This window comes from Hemibagrus wyckioides, linkage group LG05 (assembly GCF_019097595.1).
Source record: "Hemibagrus wyckioides isolate EC202008001 linkage group LG05, SWU_Hwy_1.0, whole genome shotgun sequence".
Taxonomy (NCBI): domain Eukaryota; kingdom Metazoa; phylum Chordata; class Actinopteri; order Siluriformes; family Bagridae; genus Hemibagrus; species Hemibagrus wyckioides.
In genome coordinates, this window is record NC_080714.1 from 5,087,090 (window position 1) to 5,101,758 (window position 14,669).

At 36.7% G+C, this 14,669-nt stretch overlaps 1 protein-coding gene across 1 annotated transcript in view; it reads left to right on the plus strand.

Annotated features, from left to right (window-relative positions):
• Nucleotides 1-10,917: 10,917 nt before the first annotated feature.
• bmp1a (bone morphogenetic protein 1a) overlaps nt 10,918-14,669 on the plus strand; it is a 62,723-nt gene continuing 58,971 nt past the window's right edge. Inside the window, exon 1 of the mRNA XM_058390041.1 lies at nt 10,918-11,195. Coding sequence (XP_058246024.1) covers nt 11,039-11,195 — 157 coding nt within the window. The 5' untranslated portion in view covers nt 10,918-11,038. The remainder of the gene's footprint in view (nt 11,196-14,669) is intronic.

Genomic DNA, 14,669 nt, shown 5'->3' on the forward strand with positions numbered 1-14,669 from the left:
AACAGAAGAAAATAATCAGTCTTCACAGGATAGAAATCTTTTTTCTTTTTTTAATTTCTTTTATTTTTTCTTGATTTTTCTATAGCATTTTATTTATTTATTTATTTATTTATTTATTTATTTATTTGTTTGTTTGTTTATTTGTTTATTTATTTATTATTTTACTTTATTCATTTATTTATTTATTTATTTTAAATTTATTACTTTTTTATTTATTATTTATTTCTTTTCATTCTGGAATTTAAAAAGTTCGATCATAAATCTTTGCTTCCTGTATGTTGAGTCATTATATAAGTCTCCATTTCCTAAAATAAAATCTCTAAGAAATATTTAATACCAGGGTGATGGTACGAAGCCCAACATGAACGGTAAATGTTGTGGAATGTCTACGAAACAAGCAAGTTCTTGTTAGCACTAGTTATAGCAGCTATAAAGAGTAATTTCTTAACCAGCCTCATTTCCCCCACACTCTTGAAATCAATATAACAACAAAAAAATTGGAGAACATTTCCTGACACTTCCATGAATCTTCTCAGCACGTCATGTCATCGGAATTTCAGCACTATTGACAGAGGTGTGGTTATGGGAAAAATGAATCATTAATCAACAATTTTGAACAGATATTTGATCTTATTTCAGTGGCGTAAATCTGACTTCATGCTCTGATAGAGGTTTCCGAACCTTCGGCTTAATGCTTCTGCGAAGGAGGAAGACAGACGAGTTTTTGCTCTGCTTACAGATAAGGGTTTTTCCATCACACTGTTATTAATAAAACTAATAAAACTAAAGTTCTGAACCAGATCATACTGAAACTAGATCATTTCCAATTTTCCCAAAATTAAAATCCTTAACAAGAAAAGATATATTTATATATTAAATGGTATCCTTCTGAGTACAAGCTTCTCCTTCTGAGTCACTGCTTGTCTGAGGAGGAGAAGCTGTCCTTGAATCATCATAATGATGATTACGCTAACGGCGGCGATAACGGCGCTACATGATTATAATAGCACGCCTGTGATTGTAGCGTAATTAGGGAGATGGAGAGAGAGGACGGTGAAATTGCTTTCAACAGGGTTTGATCATACGGCGTTAATCAGGCACTTAACCTGCTGTGTGCCAAATCTACACTATTAATGTGGATCCAGCTGTTTGTGTTCTCGGTGAGAGTGCTGTATACAGGATATTCCCCATATAGCTCTTATGGTTATGTTGAAATTTATTCAGATATTAAGGGCTTTTATACCAAGCTAGAATCCAATCCACGCAAATTAAGCAATGCTCAGGTTCCACCAGCTGTGAAGAGGAACAGGAAGTGCAGCGTGTCTAGCATTTAAAGTTCAGAATAGTTTCTTGCGACTCGCCATAGCTGTAATGTTACAGCGTGTTTATGATAAGGTCCTCTGATACAGCCGGTATTGTACAGAGTGCATAAGTATTCACCCCCCCTTCCACATTTACTGTTACAACTCGGAATTGGAAATGGATTCACTGGGAATTTTAACATTTTACTGCACTCCATATGTGGGCTTTATACTTGTAGTGTGTGTTGGGTTTGTTCACACAATGCATTTAGTTACATATTTTTTATTTATTTATATATAATTTTCATAATAAATGCATTTTTATACATTCGTATATTTACTTTTAATTTATATATATATATTTCTTTTTAGGACAAATCTTTTTCATGTGATTTTGTAACACGTCATTTGTTTTTTTTGTTTTTCACTTAATATTCATATGATTTTTATGTTTATTTAATTTATACTTTTTTTATTTTTATTTATTTTATTCACATAGTTTTATTTAATTTAATTTTTTTCACTTAATTTCACGTGAATCTTCACAATTCATCCAGTTTCACGTGATTTCTTACGTAATTCACACCATTCATTTTTTTTTTTACACACAATTTATTTTTTTACTACATTTTCTTCTCCCCAGAAAAATTATTTTCCATCATTTCATTACCTGTGATTTTTTTTTTTTTTTTTTTTTACACACAATTTGTTTCCACATGTAATTTTCTCCACATGATTAATATATTTCTTCTTTACTTTCTCACATAGTTTTATTCATCACATATTATTCACACTACATGCTTGCTTCCGTTCACATGTGCAGGTTCAAGGAGTAACGGGTTGAAATGCCATTTACGTGTTTTCCACACGTAATCACAAATTATTCACAATCGCGTGTGTGACATTTCAGTAATCAGTGTCAGAACAGTGTGTCTAACATACAAAGGTGCAAAATACTAAAAGATAAATTAACCCAAAAAGCATAGGTATTCACGACCTTGGTAGAAATAATTACAGCTGCAGGTCTTCTGAATAATGATATCAGTACCATATTGTCATATTTACAGAAATTGTTTACAGTGTATATTCTTGCGTAGACACATCCTGTACTGTAGAAGGCTGAATCAAAGGGAAAAAAAATTATTTTTCATTTCACACAAATATAGGCTCTTTCAAAACCCTATTCACTTTCAAAAGAATATTTCTCTGATAGATTTCTATCAGATTTCATAGATGCATGCATGAGCCATTTAAGCATGTCTAATACGCTCACGCTCAATCTCAGCGCTCGAGCACGTACGATATTTTTATGAAAAAGGCCACAGATGGTGCCCGAATCAATGAAACTGTCAAGAATAGTCAAGAATAGTCTCAGATCATGCAGGATCGAATTTCTGTGAACTGACCATGAATAAATGATTATAAAAAGAAATGCTTTCGGTTTAAACCGTCTCATTCATTCATTCTTTCATTCAGTAACTTGAATGTGAAAATCTGTAAAAGCTCTTTGGCAAAAATCAGCAAGCTGTTGTAATAATGGAACTCATCCCAAAATGTGTATTTGCCCATGACTCATTTTCTGCTGACTTGTATTAAGACCGGACACGAAGCCTTATAAACAGTTACACAATAATTTGCACCAGACACAAGTCCGAACCTGGAGTTACATAAATATATACAAATTAAAGTACAAACTGTTCACACTTTTGCTGCTCGTCATTATGCTTCACCGTGACTCATTCGACAGTATGATTCATTTGATAGTAAATATTACACCGTCCCAGAACCACTTTAGTATTGTCTTGTGAAAGGAAGCCCTGAGTAACAGTAAAGTCCAGTAGAAAGGCTCGTCTGTAAAGCTCGTTCTCCTTCCTCCTGTGCTAAACGTGACGTGGCGGAATAGCACACTGTTCATCCGTCAATGACTCAACATGTTAGAAGATTTGAGAAATAACTCTAGCACCTGGACCCGATGCTCTCGCTCAATCTGTGCTTCCCTAAAGCCAGACACATGGGAAATTTTCGATGATTTTCCTACGCAGGCCGGATTTAGCACAACTCAAAGCAGGCTGTATTTAAGGAATAATTGGTTCTCTGGCAAAAAATAGCGTTCGGATATACTGGAGATGTCAGTGGGAGTTCAGTGGTTGAGATTCTATGCTAGTAGCCAGAAGGTTGAATTCAAATCACAGGGCTTCCAGAGAGCTACTGTTAGACACTTGAGCAAAACAAAACATTTAACTCTTAATTGCTCAGCTCTATTGTTGCTGTATTTTTTTTTTTGTGTCTCTTTTATGTCACAAGCTAAATATAAAATATATCAGAAAATAAAAGACAATGAAGAAGAATTAGGAGTCATGCTGTGATGACACGGAAATTTGTTTATTAACAAATGATATATACATTTGTATTCATTTAAAGTTAATTTAATGCTGTTGAACGTCCACTAAGAAACCTGAAGACGCTTCACCTCTTTACCTTTGACATTAGATATTTAAATGGACATTTAAAATATGCTTCTTCTGATCTTCTTATGAAAATCTTCACCATTTCAATGATATCTTTGTTAAATAATAGCATTTTTTAAATCAATTTATCCTTATGCTTACACTATTTGAATCAGAATTTCCTGTTACTATAGAAATGATGATGCATAAGATGGAGTTACTTCTGACCAATCAAAATGTAGAACTCAACAGCACTACGGTATAAAAATGTTTAGTGTATTTGTTTTTTTTTTTTGGTTGTTTGTTTTGGTACACTTTAGAAATATATTCATGAACAATTAAGGAATTCTGAATATTTGCTCTACTCTCCCCTAAACAAGTACATAAACTAAATATTCACATGCAAGAATGATTTCACAAAAGTTATATTATCCAAGTGATCTTACAAAAGCTTCACTAGAAATGTGAACTTATAAAAGTTACATTATAAAAGTTATACTTTTATAACTTTTTATTTTTATAACTAATTACACTTTATAAGTTATACATTAATGGTTTTCTTAAAAAAGTTATACTATAAAAGCTATACTGTATAAGTTACACTATAAAAGTTATCTTACAAAAGTTATGCTATAAAAGTTATACCATATAACTTATACTATATAGCATATACTATAAAAGATATATTGCAAACGTTATACTATAAAAACTTATCTTACAAAAGTTACAATACAAATGTTATAAAAAAAATTACACTAAGTTTGACTTACAAAGTTTACACTATAGTTATTATATATAACTAAATGTTATATTACAAAGGTTACACTTTATAAGTTACATTACATTCTAAGTTATCTTAAAAAAAGTTATTCTATAAAAACTATACTATATAAGTTATACAATAAGTAAGTTATCTTACAAATATTAAATGATACATTATAGAAGTTATCTTACAAAAGTTACACTATATAACTATAAAAGTTACACTATATAAGTTATACAATAATGGTTTTCTTATAAAAGTTATACTATAAAAGCTATACTGTATAAGTTACACTATAAAAGTTATTTTACAAAGGTTACACTGTAAAAGTTATACTATACTATAAAAGTTATCTTTAACAAGTTATTCTGTAAAAACTATATCATATAAGGTATACAATAAAACTTATCTTACAAAAGTTTTACACTATAAAAGTTATATTATATAAATTATACTATGAAAAATAAATGTTACAAAAGTTAAGCCATAAAAAACTTATCTTACAAAAGTTACACTACAAATGTTATCTTAAAAATGACACTAAATTTGGCTTACAAATGTTACACTATGGTTATTTTATTTTAATTTCACTATAAATATTATTTTACAAAAATTACATTATAAGTTATCTTACAAAAGTTATTCTATAAAAACTATACTATATAAGTTCTACAAAAAGTAAGTTATCTTACAAATGTTAAATGATACATTAGAGAAGTTATCTTACAAAGGTTAGACTATATAAGCTGTACTATATGTTATTCTATAAAAGTTATGTTACAAATTATATTAATTATATTATATTATAAAAAGCTATACTGCAAAAGTAAATGTTATCTTACAAAAGATAACTATAGAAGTAATATTACAAAGGTTTTACTATAAAAGTTACACTATATAAGGTATACAATAAAGGTTACCTTACAAAAGTTATACTATGAAAGCTATATTGTATAAGTTACACTATAAAAAGTTATTTTACAAAAGTTACACTATAAAAGTTATACTGTGAAGGTTCTCTTACAAAAGTCACATTACAAATGTTATCAAAAAAATTACACTATACATTTGTCTCTTGTAAGCTTATCTTATAAAAGTTATACTATACTATGCTATACTGTTTAAGTTACACTATAAAAAGTTATTTTACAAAAGTTACACTGTAGTTACACTATACTATAATTTAATATACTTCTTTAAAAAGTTATTCTGTAAAAGCTATATTATATAAGTTATACAATAAAACTTATCTTACAAAGGTTTTACTACAAAAGTAGTACACTATAGTTATTTTATATTAATTTCACTATAAAAATTATTTTACAAAAATTACATTATAAGTTATCGCACAAAAGTGATTCTATGAAAGCTATATTATAGCTATACTCTATAAGTTAGACAATATAAGTTACCTTTCAAATGTTAAACTATAGAAGTAATCTTTCAAACTTTTTACTATAAAAGGTAAACTATGTAAGTTACACAATAAAGGTCATCTTACAAAAGTTACACTATAAAATTATACTATGAATGTTCTCTTACAAAAGTTACACTACAAATTTTTATCTTGCAAGTTATTTTAGATTAATTTCAAAAAAATTTTTTTTTTAAAGATTATATTAAAAGTTATCTTACAAATGTTATTTTCTAAAAGCTATGCAATAAAAGTTATACAATAAAAGCTATCTTACAAATGTTAAATTATAGAAGAAATCTTACAAAAGATTTACTATAAAAGTCACACTTTGTAAGTTATACAATAAAGGTTACACTATGAAAAAACGACACTATAAATTTGTCCTTTAAAAGTTGCACTATATGTTTTCCTACAAAGTTTACACTACAAATGTTCTCTTTCAAAAGTTACACTATAATTATTTTCATTATTTTAGTCACTATAAAGTTACATTAAAAATTATCTTCCAAAAGTTACTATAAAAGTTATCCTACAAAATTTTCACTATAAATTTCAGCTTCTGAAAGTTACACAGTAAAGTGTGCATTAACCTCAACGTCACCATGAAGACTTGTGTACAGTATACTGCTAATAAATGTGTTGATCCAGATTATTATTCTACCTGAACCCTTCAATTTTTCTCAATAGACTGAATTGTTCTCAACTCTGAAATGTCCTTTAGCTTTCGATCGGCTCTGTTTGTTTTCTCCAGTGTTTGAATGAGATGCTGGCGCAGTTGTCATAATCACTTTCAGACTGAGTCATGCCCCAATCGCCCAAGGTCACTTTGTGCCTTGAACTTTGAACTTTTGTCCCAAGTCAATAAATCGACATGTGTATGTGTGTGTTCTTTGCTCATTGCTTCATAGTGGATGTAATGAGAACATCATTACAAGCTCTAATAAGCCAAGTAGTAAAATACCATGCATGATGTTACTGTAGAAAGCCTTAGTATAATAAATAAAGAGCTAACGGAGGCAACTTTGGAAGCAAATCAGACATTATCTGTCTTAAATAAGTAAATAATATTTCTAAAATATTATATTAATTAAATATTACATATTAAAATAAAAGTTAGCTCTCTTAAATATAATACATCTTTTTTTAAAAATATATTTAATGAGAAATATGTCTATTATTTAATGATACTATAATAATATTTTAATAAAACAATCCTGAAATCTTGCTGTTTGGTTTAAGCTATGAAATAAAAGAGTATGTTATCAATTGCACCACGTTTGACCCAGACATACACTATATTGCCAAAAGTATTCGCTCACCCATCCAAATAATCAGAATCAGGTGTTCCAATCACTTCCATGGCCACAGGTGTATAAAATCAAGCACCTAGGCATGCAGACTGTTTTTACAAACATTTGTGAAAGAATGGGTCGCTCTCAGGAGCTCAGTGAATTCCAGCGTGGAACTGTGATAGGATGCCACCTGTGCAACAAATCCAGTCGTGAAATTTCCTCACTCCTAAATATTCCACTGTCAGCTGTATTATAAGAACGTGGAAGTGTTTGGGAACGACAGCAACTCAGCCACGAAGTGGTAGGCCACGTAAACTGACGGAGCGGGGTCAGCGGATGCTGAGGCGCATAGTGCGAAGAGGTCGCCAACTTTCTGCAGAGTCAATCGCTACAGACCTCCAAACTTCATGTGGCCTTCAGATTAGCTCAAGAACAGTGCGCAGAGAGCTTCATGGAATGGGTTTCCATGGCCGAGCAGCTGCATCCAAGCCATACTTCACCAAGTGCAATGCAAAGCGTCGGATGCGGTGGTGTAAAGCACGCCGCCACTGGACTCTAGAGCAGTGGAGACGCGTTCTCTGGAGTCACGAATCGCGCTTCTCCATCTGGCAATCTGATGGACGAGTCTGGGTTTGGCGGTTGCCAGGAGAACGGTACTTGTCTGACTGCATTGTGCCAAGTGTAAAGTTTGGTGGAGGGGGGATTATGGTGTGGGGTTGTTTTTCAGGAGCTGGGCTTGGCCCCTTAGTTCCAGTGAAAGGAACTCTGAATGCTTCAGCATACCAAGACATTTTGGACAATTCCATGCTCCCAACTTTGTGGGAACAGTTTGGAGCTGGCCCCTTCCTCTTCCAACATGACTGTGCACCAGTGCACAAAGCAAGGTCCATAAAGACATGGATGACAGAGTCTGGTGTGGATGAACTTGACTGGCCTGCACAGAGTCCTGACCTCAACCCGATAGAACACCTTTGGGATGAATTAGAGCGGAGACTGAGAGCCAGGCCTTCTCGTCCAACATCAGTGTGTGACCTCACAAATGCGCTTCTGGAAGAATGGTCAAAAATTCCCATAAACACACTCCTAAACCTTGTGGACAGCCTTCCCAGAAGAGTTGAAGCTGTTATAGCTGCAAAGGGTGGACCGACGTCATATTGAACCCTATGGATTAGGAATGGGATGTCACTTAAGTTCATATGCGAGTCAAGGCAGGTGAGCGAATACTTTTGGCAATATAGTGTATATATCAAACTCATTACTCTTATATGTTCTAAATAAAATCTATTTAGTTATGGAAGCTATTAAATAAGTAAAAAATATTAGTTTTGAGTAAAAACTATTTATTTAAAAAACAACAACAACACAGGAATACATGTTTCCAATGACATTAACTTAACTTATTATTTATTTTAGAAATCTTCAAATTTTAAAGTTGTCATTAAAAAAAGTTCATTAAAAAACCTCAAGGGTTCTTCAGTGTAGAACCCAACAGAAGTGTCTACTTCTAGGACACTTCATTACTCACACAAGAAGATTCAACAGTTTATAAACATCTTAAGTCTTATAAACAAGATTATTATTATACTTCCATTTGCCTCTGCTCACTAGATCCAAGATATTACCCAATAAGCTCACTCAGCTCAGTAGACGACTTTATGCAACAACATCAGTTTCCAATACAAACAATTTACGTTCATCCAGATTTCCCCGTCACTGCTGTCGTCTACTGATCTTAAAAAAAAAAAAAGGACAGTTGACTCATTTCCTCAAAAAATTACACATGAAGTAATAACATGAAATAAACCTCTCTATCGGGAAATAACACAGAGAGGAAACAGGAAGGAAACATCTCGGTCCAGATTTTATCATTCTTTGCGGTTATGTTAACCTTGACTCTTCTGGGAAGACTTTTAGATTTTGGTGTGTGGTTGTGGGGATTAGTGAGGTCAGGCACTGATGTCAGGTGAGAAGGCCTGGAGTGATGTTGGAGATCCAATAAATCCCTGAGGTGTTCAGAGGGCATGAGGTCAGGGTTCTGTGCAGGATACTCGAGTTCTTCTACATCAATGTTGGCACACTATGTCTTCATGCTTTGTGCACAGGGTCCATTGGCATGGAGCTGTTAAGGGAAATTATACATTTTAAAGCCTACCAAAGCATTCTATACAATTCTGTGCTTTACAAATTTGTGGCCACAGTTTGAGGACAGGTCACATGTAAGTGTAATGGCCAGGTGTGCACAAACTTTTGGCCACTATCACAGATACAAAGAGATCAACAGGCTTTTACATAGCAATCATGCCTCGTAGCTTTCCAACATTGTTTTTTTTAAGGAGCCTTTCAGTGAAGATGGTCTGTCTTTGATAATGAACTCTGACATTGTAATTCAGACCCAACAGACAGGCGTGGGGAGGACAGTGAATTAGGAACTGGGCAGCGCTAACCATCCGAACTAATCTGATGGTTTTAGGGTGGGACAGCACATTATGCATTCTTTTCAGGTTGATTGAAGCGATGAGGATTGTGTACAGGCGTAACTGGGGTCTCTCCTATCCAAACATCGCAAACAACTGAGTTTGGTATCATAGAAGGAGATATGTTCAGACGTTTATATCTACACCACAACAAGACATCATCTGGCTACTACAGGTACTGTAAATCCATTCACTGCTAGTCATTTGTAGCTGGGATTTTGGCTAAATCCATTAAACCTTCTGCGCTAGCAATGTCCACGTCTAATGTCACAGCATCACACAACCTCTCACTTCTCACAGGAATAGCAGAAATCCAACACCAACCAACAAGTTCACCAGAATCCCTAAAAACATCAGTTAACCTCCTACAACCTGGCGTCCACATACGTGGACATCACATTTTTGGTTGTGTGCACCATAATACTTAATTCTTTGTAACTGGAACCTGCTGTACACAAAAGAAGTGGCTTCATGTTGAAAGATAATATCTGGTTATTATATTTATTGGTTCCTCCTAACCCCAAATAGGTAGAAGAAATCTAAAATGCAAGCTCAGGTCAAGTTGCCTTTATTTGTCACATATACATTACTGCACAGTGAATTTCTTCACATATCCCATCCTTGGGGGTTGGGGTCAGAGCACAGTCTCAGCCAAGATACAGTGCCCCTGGAGCAGGCTGGGTTAAGGACCTTGCTCAAGGGCCCCAACAGTGGTGGCAAACCCCGATCTTCCAGTCAACAACCCAGAGCCACCACCACCCCATGAAGACTTACAGGACTTGGTCTCCCATCCAGGTACAAACCAGGACCAACTCTGCTTAGCATCTAAGCACAGGCACGCTCAGGGTGGCACGGCCATAACCAAGAGACACGGCAATAAAAGTTTGTTTGTGGTTCAGGGTGAACTGAAGGAGTCAAATATCAGCTAAGGAAAGCTCAGCATGCTAGAAAAAGCAAAAAAAAAAAAACAATAGGAAATTGAACACGTGGACAGATATTTCCAAAGTTCAGCTTGCTTGTTCCAGAAAGCAGACTGGAGACAACTCACGGTCATGAATCAAAAGTATCGACACTCGTTCACGTATCCGTGCTGGTTCGAAGGAACCGACTCATTAAAGTGAGTCATCACGAACATCACTAAGTAAAACCCGCCCTCGAGAGGGATCTCGTCCGTCCGTCCCCACACCACTCATACCACTACCACCCCCTTCTGAAACCTCCCATTTTCCCCCCAACCCTCCCTCCTTCTCTCATCTGTCTCTCCAAGTAGTCTTTTCCTCTGAGCGCTGCTGCTGCTGCTGCTGCGTGTCTCACCGTGTCGTCCCTCCGCTGGCTCTCTGGATCATGGAGCTCGCGACGCGCTGCTTGTTGCTGCTCGCGAGCCTCGGCGCGGCTTCCGCGGCCACCGACTGGGACGCGGCGGCGGAGCCGGGCTACTACTACGACAAGGCGATGATGAGTTCTTCAGAAGCGATCGACTACAAAGACCCGTGCAAAGCCGGTGAGAAGAAGCCGCGGCGTTTGTTTACGCTTTCTGCGGTGCTTTCTTTCTTTCTTTCTTTTCTTTTCTTTCTTTTTCTTTCCTTTTTTTCCTCCCTTTTCTTCTTCTTTTTCTTCTTCTTCTTCTTCTCTTCTTCTTCTTCCCCCCTCTCCCTCACCCTCCTTCACTCCCCTCGTTTGCACGAGCCACGTAAGTGACAGCGAGAGAAAAACCCAAAAAAACGAAAACAAAAACAAAAACACCTCCGTGGTTGTATGTGTGTGTGCGCGAGCGAGTGCGTGCGCGCGCGCGCGCGTGTGTGCGTTTGCAAAATCTATTGATGCACACAAATATCTATATTTTTTCTGTGTGCTTGGCAAAACCGGTACTGAATTTGGCAAAAAATTATATCAAGTGGCACGAGACACGTAACACAACCGGATGCAAAGTTTTTTGCTCCTGTGTTGTTGTTGTTGTTTTTGTTGTTGTTGTTTTTGTGATGCTGGTGGTAGAGGGGTGTTTTGGGGGAAACTTTTCAATCCGGGTCGTAAATAAAAAGTCTTTGATTTTTTCCTCTTTCTGTTCCTCCTGGCTGTCAGTGCATGACACTTTATTGAGAAACTTTGCCATGTAGTGACGCAACATCTACTGGATATTGTATTTTCTTTGATGGCCCAGTCCTAGTGGTTGTGGTGTGATGTGGAACATCCCACACACACACACACATACACACACACTTCTCAGAAATAAAGTACTTTTCCTTATCGCTTTGGACCTGCTTTGAATATGTATCTGTGCATGTGATGGAGAAAAAAAAGAGAGAAAAAGATCCATACCTAAGATGTAAAGAGTCAAAAAAAAATATAATCCACTTTATTTCCATATATTTTCTTGTCACTGATGATATCACCTTGTATGTCATACCAGATGCCAGTGATGAGTTGAAGCCAGGAGGGAAATAGTTATGATGGATGTGGAGTTATTGGAACAGGGAAATTAGGGGAAAGGTTTCCTTTTCCTTAAAGTCCAACGCGGCTGATCTTACTGCTAAGATGAATCGTCGTTGGCTAATTAACCTCAATATATCAATTTAAACACGTCTTGGTGGCTCTAGGGCTCGAGGGTAGTGATTAACTTTAGGTCCCTGGGGTCCTCGTTACCGTTCTATCCGTCAATCAAAGTTTTTTTTTTTTTTAAAGGAGTGTTTTCTGGTTTATCCTCTCTCTTTTTGTTAAATTCACGATGTTAAAAGGATGTTGCTTTATTATTTGATGGCCCCCCCCTTCGCTCCTCTGCACAACGACGGGATCACGGACTTCAGTCGTCTCCGAGATCTCGGCCTCTATTAACTTCTTTCCGGCTCCTGTCCTCCTCTCTGCGTCTTTCCCTCCCTCCCTCTCTTTCATCCTGCTCTTTTTCGCTCTTTCATGGCCCGGCTTTCTGCCTTGTCCTCATTTGCAGCTGAATGGGGGCCCTTGGCTGTTCATTTTTACGTTTTCACCCCTTGAAAAAGACAGGGTCCCCTATTACCAAGTGGCTGTGGGACAAATTGGTATTCTGGTCTCATGATGTCGGTTTGACCCACAGATCTGATCTGATCTGATTTCTGAGATGAGAAAGAACTTATTGGGAGACGTTTCGTTCTCAGCGGCGATTTCCCGCGTGTTTCTTCAGCTGCTGTGAGCTACGAGGACGCGTACATTCGGTCTTTTCTTAGCCGTGTTTGTGTGTATGTTTGGCTTTGCGTGCTGTATCTTTGGCTGCGTGCCTCAAAAACACTCCGACGTGATGCTCCATCCGTCGCTCGATTTACGTTACGGCTTCGTGCCACATAAACACGTTCGAGGAAGTGGCCAAAAACGAGGCTAGTAAAAACGTGATCTTTTTTTTTTTTTTTTCCTTTCTTACACACGCTCCTCTGTGTAAACAAGCACATCCTCTCTGAGCATCACAGCCTCTCTTTCCGCCTCGTCTAGTTGGCTTGACGTGTCCACTTAGAAGCTCGCTATTGCTAAATCTGCAGCGGTGACGCACAGGAAGAGCTGACGTCTGAGAGTCCTGTAATTAGAGATGATAATTAAGAGGTAAAACAAGATGGAGTGAACTATTATAGGAAAATAATTACTAATAGGTTGCAGTCATGTGGTTGCTATTAGCAGTGTTTTATTTCTGTTATTCCACATACACTGACCGTCAATTACTATTTAATTTATTTTATTGTTGCACTGAATACCTACGAAGCTCTTCTTATCACAGCACGTTACAGTTATTCCTTCACTACCCCTTTTGTTTTTTGTCCAGTTAAACAAACAAACAAACAAACAAACAAACAAACAAACAACACACTTGAAAAGGAGTTGAAGACTTGACTGTGGTGGAAAACTTCACTCTTACGAACGGACGACTCCTTTTGTAAATGTCCACAGAAAACCGATTATGTACGGTTTTTTTTATTTTTCTTAAATTCTTGTGAATGAGCCGTTACCATAGAAACGACTCGGTGCAAGAGAGATTAAATTCATGCTTTTTAAGATAAGATTTCTTGATTGAGTTTTAATAAACAGGACACCAGCTCTGACTTGGTTATTATGAAGTTATTTTCTGTCCTTTCCGTGCCTCCCTCCCCGTCCCTCGGGGGCTGATGGGAAAGTGCTTGAGAGCGTCCGTGCCGTGGTGGAGGTTATGACGGGGCAGCTCAGCGTGCCTTGGACTTCGAAGCCCAGATGGCGTGTTTACACACACACTCAGGATTAAGCGACCCCGAGTTCCTCGTCTCCTGTTTGAGAAACAGAACTCGTACTCGCTGCTCATTGATCTGCTTACGCAGTAATGTTCCCGTGCTTTCAGAGAAACCAAAACAAGCACTAAAAACCCGGTTTCCTGCTGTGATTCCTGGACCCTGTGGATTCAGTTATCTAAATAACTGCGTTGTTGGACAAAAAAAAAAAAAATCAGGGAAATGAAGTAAAGAGCTATGAAATTTCAGCACCTCTCTGATGCTTCGCAAGTTACACTGTTTTGCTCTGGTTGCCATGGTGATCTGATCGGTGGTGGACGATGGTCCGGAATGCGACCTGTCTTTGTTGCCGTATGTTTATATCCTTAATTCATCATTTTTTTCTGGCCACAAGCTTCAGAATGTTGAATGTGATTGGTTCTCCAGGCTTCAGTGAGACAGTGAAATTTCAGGAGCGAGACGCAGTCACTGGATGTGAAAGAGTTTAGTGTGAAGAACCGGGTGCTGAGTAAACCAGAGAATCTTGTGTGTTTGCTGACGGGCTGCAGGAAAGGATCTGTGGTTGGTCAGATGCCAGCTCAGTCCGTTGCCTCTTTCTGTGAAAGTATGCGGTTTTCGGCCACGTTTACTGATGAGAGAGAGAGAGAGAGAGAGAGAGATTTGGGACAAGAGACACACACAAAGAGAGAGAGAGAGAAACACTTACAGTGAGTAGGAGATATGCAGAGAGAGAGAGAGAGAGAGACACTTACAGTGAG